Raw genomic sequence first — 14,360 nt, forward strand, 5'->3', positions numbered from 1 at the left:
GCTTTTTAAAAGGGTCAAGGCCAGTGTTGTTACATTTCTGTGATAATCGCCCCTTGCCCTAAACTACACTTTTAGTTCTGAAAGTGTAAGCATCTTCAGGCCTTCTTGCTTTCTGGGAAAAAGTTACTGGTATTCTAACACACTTTCAGACTTTAGTTATGTTTGGTTGGTCATCATAGCTAGATAATTAGTTGGTAGTGGTGATAATGATTTTCTATTTTAATTTATTGTATATTGGAATTGTTCTCTGCTAACCAGAATCCTAACAATTCTGTTAACCAACTAATTGCAGACTATTTATTAAGTGAAATAGGTGATATGATTGCTCATCTATCATTTTAAGCAAATTAGTTGTTTTTTATTTTTATTGTAACGTAAAGGGACGCGGTGGCTCAGTGGGTTAGGACACTGAGCTTGTCGATCAGAAGGTCGGCAGTTTGGTGAGTCGAATCCCGAGTGCCGCGTAGCAGAGTGAGCGCCTGTTACTCGTCCCAGCTTCTGCCAACCTAGCAGTTCGAAAGCACATAAAAATGCAAGTAGAAAAATAGGGACCACTAAGGTGGGAAGGTAACAGCGTTCTGTGCGCCTTTGGCGTCTAGTCATGCCGGCCACATGACCACGGAGACGTCCTTGGACAGACGTCTTTGGCTTTGAAGCAGAGATAAGCACCGGCCCCGAGAGTTGGAAATGATTAGCACGCATGTGCGGGGGAACCTTTACCTTTACCTTTTTATTATTGTAACATAACTTATTCTACAATTATGTAAATGAGAAGCATTGATATGATGAAACTTACAACCATTTTAGCATATTGGGTTATATGTAATCCATCACTTAACAATGGACAAAATTTATCCTTAGCACATGGCACGAATTAATAATGAAATTGATCAACTGATGAATCAAATGCAGCAGATAGAAACACAGCAAAGAAAATTCAAGGCTTCCAGAGACAGCATTTTGTCAGAGATGAAGATGCTGAAAGAGAAGAGACAGCAGTCAGAAAAAACATTTATGCCTAAGGTACAGAATATCTGAGAATGTTTTCCATTTGGGAGGCATTTCACTTGTAGAATTCAAAGACAAAATAGGGTTAATGCTAAGTGGTTTCAAAAGAAGAAGCAAGTGATAGAAGAAAAATCAATAGCTACAAAATTAATTGAACCAGGAGGCTTCTTTCATGAATGAATAATTACCCTTGGCTTAATCTCATTTTAGCAACGCAGTTTACAAAGTTTAGAGGCAAGTTTACATGCTATGGAATCAACCCGAGAATCATTAAAAGCGGAACTGGGAACAGATCTGTTATCTCAACTTAGCTTAGAGGACCAAAAACGAGTTGATGCACTTAATGATGAAATTCGACAGCTACAACAAGTAAGCATGTTCATGTTTCAGAATCAAATTGCAGTCTTAATTATGTTTGAGAGTTATTAAATTAAAAAATAATTTGTTTAACTTTCCATAAGTAACCTAAGTATTTATAGCAGATATATAGGCATATTTTTATCTATGTATAGCTATAAATATTTTGCGAGCCATAATAATAATAATAAGAAGAAGAAGAAGAAGAAGAGGTTCAGTGGGTTAGGACACTGAGCTTGTCGATCAGAAGGTCGGCAGTTTGGCGGGTTGAATCCCAAGTGCCGCTTAACAGAGTGAGCGCCTGTTACTTGTCCCAGCTTCTGCCAACCTAGCAGTTCGAAAGTATGTAAAAATCCAAGTAGAAAAATAGGGAACACTGCGGTGGGAAGGTAACAGTGTTCCGTGCGCCTTTGGCGTCTAGTCATGCCGGCCACATGACCACGGAGACGTCCTCGGACAAGCGCTGGCTCTTCAGCTTTGAAACGGAGATGAGCACCGGCCCTAGAGTTGGAAACGACTAGCACGCATGTGCAGGGGAACCTTTACCTTTACCTTAATATGATAAACAAGTTTTGACTTAGCATGTTGTCTGACTCTAACCATTGGGTTTATTTACAATTCAGTATCTGAATCATTCTTAGTTAGGAAACCATTGTTAAGCAAACCACAACCTAGTGTGATATATGAATCTCAGTACATGTGTATTAACATTTTTCTTAATTCAATGCTGGTTGTAGTATTCTGATAGTTTATGTTCACACATCTTAAAATAAGTGAGGTTGAAAACCTTGAGTAGTTGGTTAACTTATCTGTTGTTAAGAAGGTCCTGATTGTAATATATACCAGATGTGTTTCATATAAAGCAGCGGAGAGGTTTAGAAAGTTTTTGTGGAAATATTTTATTGTAATTTAAAAATCCATATTACTTAATTTTTGAAATATTATACAAATTGAATTGATATTTCTTGCTTTATAGGAAAACAGACAGCTTTTGAATGAGAGGATCAAGCTTGAAGGCATCATCACTAGAGTTGAAACCTACCTCAATGAAAATTTAAGAAAGCGTTTAGACCAGGTTGAGCAGGTAGGATACTTAATTTTTTACCCATTTTTTTAAACAAATCTTGATTTCAATATATTGGCTCTGTTTGCATATCGTTATTGTGAGGAAGGGTAGTAAATATGTTTCTAAACTCTCTTTAAAAAATAACCCATTTGCCTAACCCAGATGGTTTAGATTTAGCCACACACAGACTCAATCTTATTTGGAACTTTCCTGAAATTGCCAATTACCTTTTGGGTGAACTCGTAACTTGAAGAGGGAAAAAGAAAAAAGTCCTTTTGTGGTATCAGGACAGATATATAAATATATTTTTAAAGGGCACCATGTGTGATTCTTACTGTTACTCAAGAATTATTGTTAAACTCAGGATAGCAGCTCATTAGAAAAATGATTTATAATAAAACACATTTTGATACAGATTTTTTTTTTACTAAATGCCTTACATTCCCACAAATGTACTGATTGAAAAATTTGTGCATGCCTTTGTGCAGAAGAATGGCTAATTACGTTCCAGGACTATGCCTTGATATCCAAAATAGTTCTATATTTCAAAAATAAATCTGATACAGAATTTAATTCAACTTGCAAACTCTTTTTTAATCTATAAACAGGTTTGTACCATCTCTGAAATCTGATTTAAGGTTCTTCTGGAATCACAGTTCCTGCTTGAAAAATAGTTAGTGGTCAGGAGGTCTTTTGTTAAGCAGCCTCAGTTCCTATCATCCTTGATTCTCCTATATGGATTACTTCAATTCACTTTACATGGGGATGTTCTCAAAAACTTCCCAGAAACTTTAGCTGATGAAAATACAGCAGCTGATAAAATTATTAAAACATATTATTACTGTTATCTAACATCTTTGTTGCAGAAGCTGCTTACTGATTTGTTTCTGGGAAATCAAAATGCTAGTTATTGTTTATAAAGCCCTATAGTTCCAGACCTGGGTATTTATGAGGCTTACCCCAGACTCTGCTTGCATGATATGAACAAACAGAAAATACCTGTTGAATCTTCCCATTTGTTGCCAATTATGATGGGAGGGGGCTATTGAACACTTGACCTTCAAGGCTAGGTTGGCTCCCACTCTTATTGCCTTCCAGAAATTAGTTAAAACATAGTCCAATATTCCAGAAGCTTTTGGGTCCTGATTGATGGGGATCATAAGCGCTAGATGTGTAGACCTCTTATAATAATGTAGCTGGAATTATTCTATTTTATGTCTTTTATTTATGTGCTGGCTCATTGCCATTACTTTTTGTGCACTAGCTGGGTCTTTTTAAGATTGAGGAGGTTTAGCATTTATATAAATATCCAATTGTGAAAAAGTTGATTATATCATATGACAAATTAAAAAATTTAAATGAACTTGAGCAGAGACACTTTCCCTGTAACTATTTTAAGGACTTCAAATATCATGAAATGCCTAATGTTTTAATAAATGCCCAATCTCTGTGTCTCTTTCTCTATGTGTGATTTTCCACATATTGTTAAACTGCAATTTCTGTTCATCCTGAACATTAGTAATATATTGCAGTGATTTGCTGAATGTAAATGTTAACTGTTTTAGGAGCTCAACGAACTGAGAGAGACAGAAGGTGGCACTGTTCTTACAGCCACAACGTCTGAACTTGAGGCAATCAACAAACGAGTAAAGGATACATTGGCACGATCAGATGGTTGGTAATCTTATTTAAGCAAAGAAAATAATAGTTTGCTTTCTTAAAACATCCTAAAACATACATGTATGTTGTTAGGACAAAAGTAAAGCCCAAATAATAAAAATAGAATAAGGACACCTAAGTTATAAATTTTTCTTCAAACAGATTTACGTCCTTTGAATGTATTACAAATGTTTTAGAATGATTCAACATTGGTATACTGTTTACCCTTATTTTTATAGTTGATTCCTTTGCTTTTGGCCTAAAGTTTGTTGCCATTAAGACTTGTTCGTTCCATTTTTCAGATCTAATGTTTCTTCTGGCCCCTGCATCAACTTCCTTTCCTTGTTCCCAAGCAGTATAGCTTTTCTTTGTTCTACTTTTTACTTTATAATTCCTCAGTATAATTTTCCTCTTTTATATATTTATCTAGTTTTAGTATTTTTATACTTTGTTTTTACTTTAATAGACTTGGACAATTCAATTGATAAAACAGAAGCTGGGATAAAAGAACTTCAGAAAAGCATGGAACGTTGGAAGAATATGGAGAAAGAACACATGGATGCTATTAATCATGACACAAAAGAACTTGAAAAGATGACTAACAGGCAAGGTATGCTTCTGAAGAAAAAAGAAGAGTGTATGAAGAAAATCAGAGAACTGGGCTCTCTTCCCCAAGAAGCATTTGAAAAATATCAAACTTTGAGCCTAAAGCAGGTAACAAATATCTCTAGTTTTCATGATCAAAGATGATAGATGTTAGGTAATATCATACACTTAACAATTTTTAACTCTTTTATGCAGCTCTTTCGCAAACTGGAACAATGCAACACAGAACTGAAAAAATATAGCCACGTTAATAAAAAAGCTCTAGATCAATTTGTGAACTTTTCAGAACAGAAAGAAAAGTTGATAAAACGTCAAGAAGAATTAGATAGGGGCTACAAATCCATCATGGAATTGATGAATGTCCTTGAACTCAGAAAATATGAAGCGATCCAGCTGACTTTCAAACAGGTATCGCTTGACAATAGTTCTAACGTATAGAAAATGCATATTCTTTGGAATTAAATACCTTAATAAATATTAGCTTTTCTTGATTTCTGAAATATATATAAAAACTTCCTTCCAAAAGAAATGAGTTTAGTTGTAAAATGCTTAGAAATATATTAAGATGTTAAAAGTTAGGAACAAAAAAGTTTTATATAAACATTATTACTTGATATCTGTCAGATGTTTATATCCATAAGACCCAGCCAAAATTTTTTTTGTGATTATGATAACAAGCACAACAGATAATCCAAGATATTGAATCTTAAGACCTTTCCCATTGTATGGTTGCATCTTCTGTTTCTTGGAAATAATCTTTTGCTTAAGAATCTGGCAAGCTTTTTTTTTAAATGAAGTTTTCAATAAAACAAATGAACATAACAAAAATGAAAAATTGAAAGTATTGGTCGGGCCAGATTGTAAGTGTGTATCTATTAGCATGCTATCACAGTTACTCTAACTTGCTGCACATTAAACTAGTTCTACCTTCATAACAGTTTGTATGCTTAGAGCTCCTCTGCAGAGTAAAAGGTTCCATCAATATATATTTATGTGCCTATAAAATTTCTGTAGATACGTATCAAAAGTATATTCATTGAAAGACATCATTTAGTCAATCGTTTTCATTTTTTAATTGTTTATCATTTTTGGGTTGTGTTTCATCCAGGTGTCAAAGAATTTCAGTGAAGTGTTTCAGAAGCTGGTGCCTGGTGGCAAAGCAACACTTGTGATGAAGAAAGGTGATGTGGAAGGCAGTCAGTCTCAAGATGAAGGGGAAGGCAGTGCTGAGAGTGAAAAGGGATCAGGATCTCAAAGCAGTGTTCCATCCGTAGACCAGTTCACTGGCGTTGGAATTAGGGTAAAGCAAGAATATTTTCAGATGGCTTTTCATCATTGCTAAGTCTTGCTGATAAGCTTGTAAGCCGCCCTGAGTCTTCGGAGAAGGGCGGGATATAAATGGAATTTTAAAAATAAATAAATAAATAAAATAATATTTAAGAGTGAAGAATAACATCTCCAGCTGTTTCTCTCCACCCAATACGTTCTGGCAAAATGGGTGCACTTCAGGTCCCCTCTATTAAATGGTGTCATCTTGCAGGACCGAGGAGGCGTGCTTTCTCTGTCGCAATCTTCACCCTCTGGTGTAGCATTTTCTCTGGAGATGAGGATAGCGCCCTCTCTCTTAGGGTTCAGGAAAGCTCTTAAAATCTGGTTTTCATCCCAGGCCTAGGGGTTAATATATGGGGGGGATGTTCTGTTTTATTATTATTATTTGTGTCACTTTTTAGATCATTTTATTCTGTGTGGCTTTAGGTTTTATATGTTTTTATTGATTGTGGAGGTTGTATTGTAGCTCCCCTTCGGACTTAGGGAGCTACAGTAAATATAAATAATAAACTAGGTTTTTTTGCTGTTTCTTCAGGTGTCATTTACTGGTAAACAAGGTGAAATGAGAGAAATGCAGCAGCTTTCTGGTGGACAGAAATCATTAGTGGCTCTCGCCTTGATTTTTGCAATCCAGAAATGTGATCCTGCTCCATTTTACCTATTTGATGAAATTGACCAAGCCCTGGATGCTCAGCACAGAAAGGCTGTTTCAGGTACAGATACAGAGTTGCAGATCACTATAAATGCAAATGAGTCTCTTGTGTGTACTTGCTCCTTGCTATAAATGTTTCTCTTATTTGTGTTACTAAAACAAAAGTAGTATGTGATACCAAGTACACATTTCGTTAATATCTGCTTTGTGGAGGAGGGCATTAAGATATATGCTCAGCTTATTTGTCCCTCTAGCCTGTTTCATTTTAAAAAATTTTTTGAAACATTCTTAAAGCATTTGTCACAAAAACCTGAAGTCAGTGGCAGAATATCAGCTTTCATGTATTATTGTAATCTCTGCTAAAATGAACTGTGTAAAGAGAGCTCATAATATTTTACTAGGAAGTTTTTAATAACATTGCTTGTGGCTACTTCTTGAATATAGCTTATATACTTTGTTAATGTATATATGAGGTTTATAGCTGTCCTCCAGGTGCACAGTTATGAAATGCTGCAATACCTTTTTGATTTGTACACCTTACAGTAACACTTAAGGATAATGTTTGTTACTTCCAGAGGATCTTCACGAGTGCCCTTCATACCGTGTGTACCTGAAAATAAGACCCGGTCTTTTTTTTGCCTCCAAAAGAGGCACTAGATCTTATTTTCAGAGGATGTCTTATCCACTTACCTTAGACTGCCGCAGCCAGGCTCCCCATGCCCCAACACCAGTCGTACCACCGCCCAACTTCTGTGGCAGTTTGTGTTAGGACATCCTGTGGCATGTTGTACTGGTGCCACTGCTCATGGCAGGCCACATGACGCCAGTGCCGCCACTAGTGTCAGGATGCCACGTGGCGTGTCCTGAAACAAGCGGCGGCACTGGTGTGATGTGCCACGTGGCGTCCTGAAGTGAGCGGCCACCAGCAGGGCTGCTGGTGCTGCTGCTGCACGGCAGGTGTCAGGTCATGGGAGGCCTGGCTGCAGGGGACCTGAGGTAAGTGGGTGCGGGGCACATGGGGCAGTTCCATTCCCCACCCCACCTCCGCCCTAGCTTGATTTTTACCCGTGTGCCTCACCCCACTTCATACAATCAGACGATGGGATGGAGTGGGCGGGATCTTAACTAGGGCTTATTTTTGGGATAGGCTTATATTAGGCGCACACATAAAAAAAATCAAGCTAGGTCTTATATTTGGGATAGATCTTATTTTGGGGGAAATGGTATATCCCATTAATAAATAAATAAATAAATAAATAAATAAATAAATAAATAAATAAACATGGGTACAGTTGATAGATGGTACAGTCAGATAAGAGAGGCAGGAATCCTCAGTGGCTTAACAAGCAAAGAAAGAAACTTAAGCAGGACCCACTCTAATGAATCTTGCAGTTAAATGTGGCTGCAAGATGTTTATACCTTTGGACTTGCAACATTGATGTCAGCCCAGGTAAACCAGATTGGAAACACCACAAGATAAACTAATTCCACTTTATTGTAGAAATAACAGAATCTTGCACATCTGAAGGTACAAATTTCCGTTGACTGCTTTTAACTACTTGATCCATTAGGGTGAGACTTTTCTCAGTTTCTTTCTGTGATTGCTAAGCAATTGTGAGCTCTTGTCTGATTGTGTGCTAGGCAGCATTTCTCCTCTTTCCTCAAGGCCACTAATGCATTCCATTACATTTCTAAGTTTCATCCTCTGAACACGAGCCCACTGGTGACTTCTGCCTCTCTTTGTCAGATTGTTTTCTCCATTATCTGTTCCCCTACTTTCCCAAGGTTGTTCATACATTTCATTATACATGATTAAAATTTTAGTGTACAACACTAATGTAAAGTGCATTCAGTGTACAAAAGTGAAAAACTAAAATATTCTGCTTTTATTCTTTGTTTCATTGATTACAGATCCTGGATTAAATTATTGATCTCTTTGTCTTTATAGAAGTCATTTGAAATGAAAGAGTAGTAAAATGTTGTGCTCAGATTATCAGATTCTGTATTGATTACTGTTTTTAAAGGGTCAGCAACATTGTATGCCTCGTATAGTATATTAGAAAAGTATAAATTTTTATCTCTAGATCTTAATTTATTAGAAAAGATGCAGGGTTTTCTTTCTTTTTTTCTTGCTCTTTTTCCCCTTTTTGAGTACAAAATACTTGAAATCATCACTACAACATGGAGTTATAAAGTCAGATCTTTGAACTGAATGATTCCCATTCTCTTTGGCACATAAAATGCTTAAATATCTGACGTTACTTTTCACATTTAAATTGGTAATTTAACTGTGAAGAAACTAACCACAGCCAGACTGCTGAAACTATTAGCCAAGTCATATAAAGTACCAAACCACAAATTGGTACGGTCTTACTTAAAAGACTGATGTAACATGGAACTTTATATCCCACTGATAGCATTACATCTTCAGTCATATGGAAACCAGCTGTTGGATCAAAAAGTAACTAAGCTTTAGTTGATGACTAAGATTATTGCAGATGTTTCATTTTGTTAAAGTTTTAGATTATATACTAATAGGTGCTGTATTTTAACAATTCATTTATTTATTTGTTAATTTTTTTGCCACCTATCTATCTTGCTTTGGGGCTATTCTAGGCAGCTTACAATAATACAAAGTAAGAAAAATGAAAAGGTGTAAACAGAACAGAAGTTAAATAATAGAACAATAAAGTAAACAATGACGAACACAATGAAAATAAATACATTAATATAAACCAAAAAGATGAATGGGTAGAGAGTGGTGGGTGGGTGAGGTGAAGTCTGCCATCAGTCTAGCTTCCACCTCCAGATTATTTCATTTATTTATTTCAATTTATTTCAGATATGATCATGGAATTAGCAGAACATGCTCAATTCATTACCACAACATTCAGACCAGAACTGCTTGAATCTGCTGATAAATTCTATGGTGTAAAATTCAGAAATAAGGTGTGCAGCTTAAAATGTACAATGTGAATATTATTGTATGCTGGTTAACAGTTATTAAGGTTATAGTATGTGTTTATTCAGTCTCTAAGTATTTGTAGTCACTATCCGTTTTTTCTTGATTTAAAGACTTAACATTTGCTTAGATTTCAGCTTGGTGTAATTAGCTTAAGAACATGATGCGAACTGATAAGTTATCCTAAACATTCATCATACATTTCAGTATGTTGCACTTAGATCAACTGTGTACATTTTTCTAGACTTTTTAAACTGCACGCATACTAAAAGATCACCTGTAACAAATCATGATGTCAAAACTGCAGTACATATATCAAAGAATATGGCCCCTTGATTAGTGCAAAACTCTTCATAGACATGGACTATGGAAGAGATCATAGACATATCTCTTCACGGTCATAGCCATTTACGTTTGTATTTTTGAAAACAGTGGCTGTATCATATATTAAGCCATTATTTGTGCAGAATTAAGAATTGTACATGCAAGGAATCTGATAACAAACTGAATTATTATTAGTTGTATTTTTCCAATTATGATAATTGCCAGATATTTTTTTTATTATGTAGGTAAGCCATATTGATGTGATCACTGCAGAGATGGCCAAAGACTTTGTGGAAGATGATACTACTCATGGCTAAGTGGACAACAACTGCCAGTCTGTTAAGAAAATGTTAAATATTTTAACCAACATTGGGCAATTGTATAAATCTAAATATGCAGTCATTGTTCAACAGCTACTTTAATATACTTATTAGACCATTTCATAATATTAATTTCCTTGGTGACCTCTGTACATTGTATTCCATTGTATGTGTTGTTGTATTCTTTTATAAAATATCTGTTTCATGTGTAGCTTGAAAAAGTGTTCTCTGCAGGTTTTTTGTAAAACGTTTTTCTTGTTTAAATGTGTCTATTTTCAAATCCAATTCTTGCTTTCTAGTGGTGATCTTACTGTTACATTGCCTCACAAGATTTTTTTTTAAAAAAACAGCTTCAATAAAATTAATTGTTTTTAATGCTATAACATATTTTCTTCTCGAAAACTTTTGAATTAGGTGCCATCACTTCACACATATTGATTATATGAGATATTTATAAGGAAATTTGCATATTAGTGCTTAGCAATAGGGCATATAGGAAACTAAGTTTATGAATTGATTTAATTTAGTTTTCTAGATGTTATAATATTCATAAAACTGATTTTAAATGGTTCATCTTTTATGTACTACAGTGTACAATGGTTCATCTTTTATGTACTACAATAGCTCACAGATAAATTTTTGATTTTCTATTTCATCAAGAGAATAAAGACAACAGAATCATAACACTTAAGAATTCATTTACATTTGAACCCTGTTCATCCTCTTTTTGTTGCCAAATTGTTTATATCCACCTATCATTTGATTTCTAGAAAGCAAAGAATGAAAATGGGAATCATTTTATTAAAATGTAAGGTTTTTGTACTATATGCTTTATCAAAGGTATGGAGTCAATAGAAGCTTATGCTGTAAGAAATTTGATCGTTATTAATGTGCTCTAAATCTGTAATACAGTAGACTAAATTTGCTACCCATTTAGAACTGAAATACAGTATTTTTTTCTTGTATAAGTTTTGTGAAGTAAAAAGCAACAGAAAAAAGAGGGATAGAATAGAAAGCTTACATACACATACATAGTGTAATCCCTAAGTCAGGGGTCCCCAACCCCCGGTCTGTGGACCGGCACTGGGCCACAGCATGCCAGAAACCGGCCCAGGCAAACAAAGCCCCATCCATGGGATGCAGGCAGTACATGAAACCATACCCCCTCCAGTCCGTGGAAAAACCTCTCCACGGAACCAGTCCCTGGTACCCAAAAGGTTGGGGACCTCTGCCCTAAGTCATTGTTGATTTTTATTAAAAAAAAACATTGTTGCACAAGTTTTACATAGAAGTGAGAATTCAAAAGATGAAATTTAATATGATTTAAGAAAATGAAAAAGGGAAAAATTGTGTTTATAAGAAAAAAAACATTCAAAAACCCACTTATTTTTATAACTTCTAAATGCTATTAAATATTTTTATACTATACCTTAAATTTCTACTTAATTCTATTTAGAGCTGTTTTAAGTTTTTTGTTTAATTTTCAATTTAGTTTTTAAATAGTTTCCCTTTTTTCATAAAATATAATATTTTAAGGTATTAATTTGCCTTTCTGTATGGTATTGTATAGGAAGGAACTTGGTTAGACATAGTTATGAATATATACAGTCAATTTTTCCAATGCCGCAGATTTTGATGTTCTAACCTTGTAGAAAAGTTTTGTTTTTTCTAGTGTTATGCCAGATTGATTCTTGCTGTTACAAGCAGAAAAATACAGCATTTCAGTCTGTTATGTTATCTGAATGTATTGTGTTACAAAAATCTGTAAAATGGTCTTGTTATCACTGGAAATGGAGCTGAACAATGCCTCTGCTGTTAGTGGACAGGACTTAAGACTATATATTTGTGGAGGAAAATCCTTCACTCCTACACCCTGGTTTTGGCTTTCCTGTAATGTCTATTCTGGGAGTCAAGAAAAGGAAAAAGACGAGCAACAACTGCAGGAAAATGTGTCCTGCTATTCAGAACCAGCAGATTGGCATGCTGGTGGGAGGCCAAAATCAAAAGGGCTAAGTGGATAAGCTAAGAGAGCAGCCAAGGGACCAGGGGAAGAGCCTGATCAACTGACTGAAAGAGGCAAGCAACAGCAATACTGCACCCCCACCCCCGCAATCTGGCTTGATTGGAGCAGAAAGATTTAAGAATTTTGGAGCAGCTGCCACTTGAATGGGTAAGAAAACCATGAGAAAGTGGCTGTGGGGAGCAAGATGCTGCCAGTAGTAGTGATTCTGCAGCAGGACAGAGAAAAGTGGTGTGACATCACCCAAACTTCCCAGTCTAAACCAGATAGAACCAACCAGATCACCCTTTACTCCACCAACAGAACAATGGTGTGAAAAAGATGAGAGAAATAAGATGGCCGACTGATGACAAGTACAATAAGTAAACTGTTCCAAGTTCTTTATGGGAAACTGATTGATTACAGTGGTCCCCAACCTTTCCAGGGCTGCAGATCAGTGGCAGGGAGGAGAGGGGATGGTTTTACATGCGTGCTGCCTGTGCAAATGCAGCTTCGTGCGCTCGCCTGCCACTTGTGCAGCCCAGTTCCCAACAGGTGGTGAACCAGGACCAGGGCACAGACCAGCGGTTAGGGACCCCTGGATTAGAAGTTTTTTTTAAAAAGGTATCAAATACGAGATTTCTACAGCACCATCTCTGCTACAAGGAACATTTCCATTAACAATACTGAGCACAAGGAGATGCAAAAATACAACTTTATGTGGAAGGCCTTTCTTATCTGAGATAATTACGACTGAATCATGTCTCCCTTTTTGTGCTTACCAGAATAAAGCTAACTCTACTTCTTGCTCATTTATTTCTTATCTGGCCACTGTTGTATCTGAATCCAAGTGACCTGCAGGACTCCAGCACTAATAGGATTCAAAGCAACATAAATAATATGCATAAAAGTGTAATAAATACTGAAAATGGTTTATGGCAATCTCACAAAATAGCTACATAATAAGTGCAGCAACATATGAAAAAGCAGGTTGTATTCACCGACTAATTTAGTTGCATAAGGTTTCTGAGGTCTAGTGAGAAATACAAGTTGCAATATGCTGGAGTCATATTTTTTCAGCATGCTAGGATTGTATTTATTAGAAAATTAAACAGTAAAAATATGGCTGGGGACTTGACACGTTCCAAGAAATGCATTGCCAGGCATAGAATGGCTCCTGAGCATTTCACTGGGGATCCAGATAGTGATTTACAGATTTTCTGAATACCAAAGTACAAATTTGCCATAGAAATTAAAATATATTTAGAAGAATCAAAAATAAAAGACTCTGCAAGAAACACTGGTAAAATCTTTAACTCAAGTAATGAATTAGATTCAGAATATAAAGAACTTCTATGATGGAAAGGCACTTAGCACTCTGATTTATAAAGAAATTACTGAACCTACATAGAGCTGTCACTTTTTTTTACATTATAAATATCAAAACCAATATTATAATAAATGGATCCAGAGTGAATTGTTCTCGGGCTATCGAGGCAATTTACTAGGAAAAATATTAATAGGAGTTTGTCAGATGGGATTAAAGGGGGCAACCATTAGTTTCCCAAGTACCAATAATGAGTCCATATAGAGAAACATGGAATCTTGTAGAAGAATGCAATGCCTTTTAGCTTTCAAGCTGCATGAATTCTAAATAGCTGGACGGCCATCCAGGCAGGCAACAAGAAAGATCTGTTCAAGAAATGTTCCATTCAATATCTAGATGCAAGCTTTGAGATATGATATCCAGGCATCTGGGGAGATACCACAGATCTCTTATCTACACCAGGGTAGAGACCCACAGTTTGCTTATCCAGGATGTGATAAGAATCACGTATGACGTGAATAATTTATCTTGTACGCCAACTTTGGAAAGTGTTGAGAAAGGTACTTGTGCCTTTCAGTTATATATAGCTCCATCATGCTGTCAAACCTCCATATGAAAATGTCCATCTGTTGTCTGTTGTTGTAAACAAGTCAACAAAGAGGCATCCCCATCTTGCTGAGCCTTTATAAAAAAAAATCTTTGGATGCAAGGCCTTTTCTCCCTGTGACAGACGCTGATGGTTCAATCAGTT

At 35.9% G+C, this 14,360-nt stretch overlaps 1 protein-coding gene across 2 annotated transcripts in view; it reads left to right on the top strand.

The window, feature by feature from the left end:
• The window catches only part of SMC3 (structural maintenance of chromosomes 3), a 40,323-nt gene extending 27,217 nt beyond the window's left edge, over positions 1 to 13,106 (top strand). For both annotated transcript variants that reach the window (XM_081329020.1, XM_081329021.1), the window contains 10 exons: positions 872 to 1,023; positions 1,219 to 1,377; positions 2,342 to 2,449; positions 3,997 to 4,105; positions 4,557 to 4,804; positions 4,892 to 5,104; positions 5,805 to 5,996; positions 6,561 to 6,738; positions 9,520 to 9,626; positions 10,209 to 13,106. In XM_081329020.1, the coding sequence (XP_081185146.1) occupies positions 872 to 1,023; positions 1,219 to 1,377; positions 2,342 to 2,449; positions 3,997 to 4,105; positions 4,557 to 4,804; positions 4,892 to 5,104; positions 5,805 to 5,996; positions 6,561 to 6,738; positions 9,520 to 9,626; positions 10,209 to 10,280 (1,538 nt within the window). In that variant the 3' untranslated portion in view covers positions 10,281 to 13,106. The remainder of the gene's footprint in view (positions 1 to 871; positions 1,024 to 1,218; positions 1,378 to 2,341; positions 2,450 to 3,996; positions 4,106 to 4,556; positions 4,805 to 4,891; positions 5,105 to 5,804; positions 5,997 to 6,560; positions 6,739 to 9,519; positions 9,627 to 10,208) is intronic.
• Positions 13,107 to 14,360: the final 1,254 nt, after the last annotated feature.

The sequence above is a fragment of the Vipera berus genome (genome assembly GCF_964194415.1).
Source record: "Vipera berus genome assembly, chromosome: 5".
NCBI classification, from domain to species: domain Eukaryota; kingdom Metazoa; phylum Chordata; class Lepidosauria; order Squamata; family Viperidae; genus Vipera; species Vipera berus.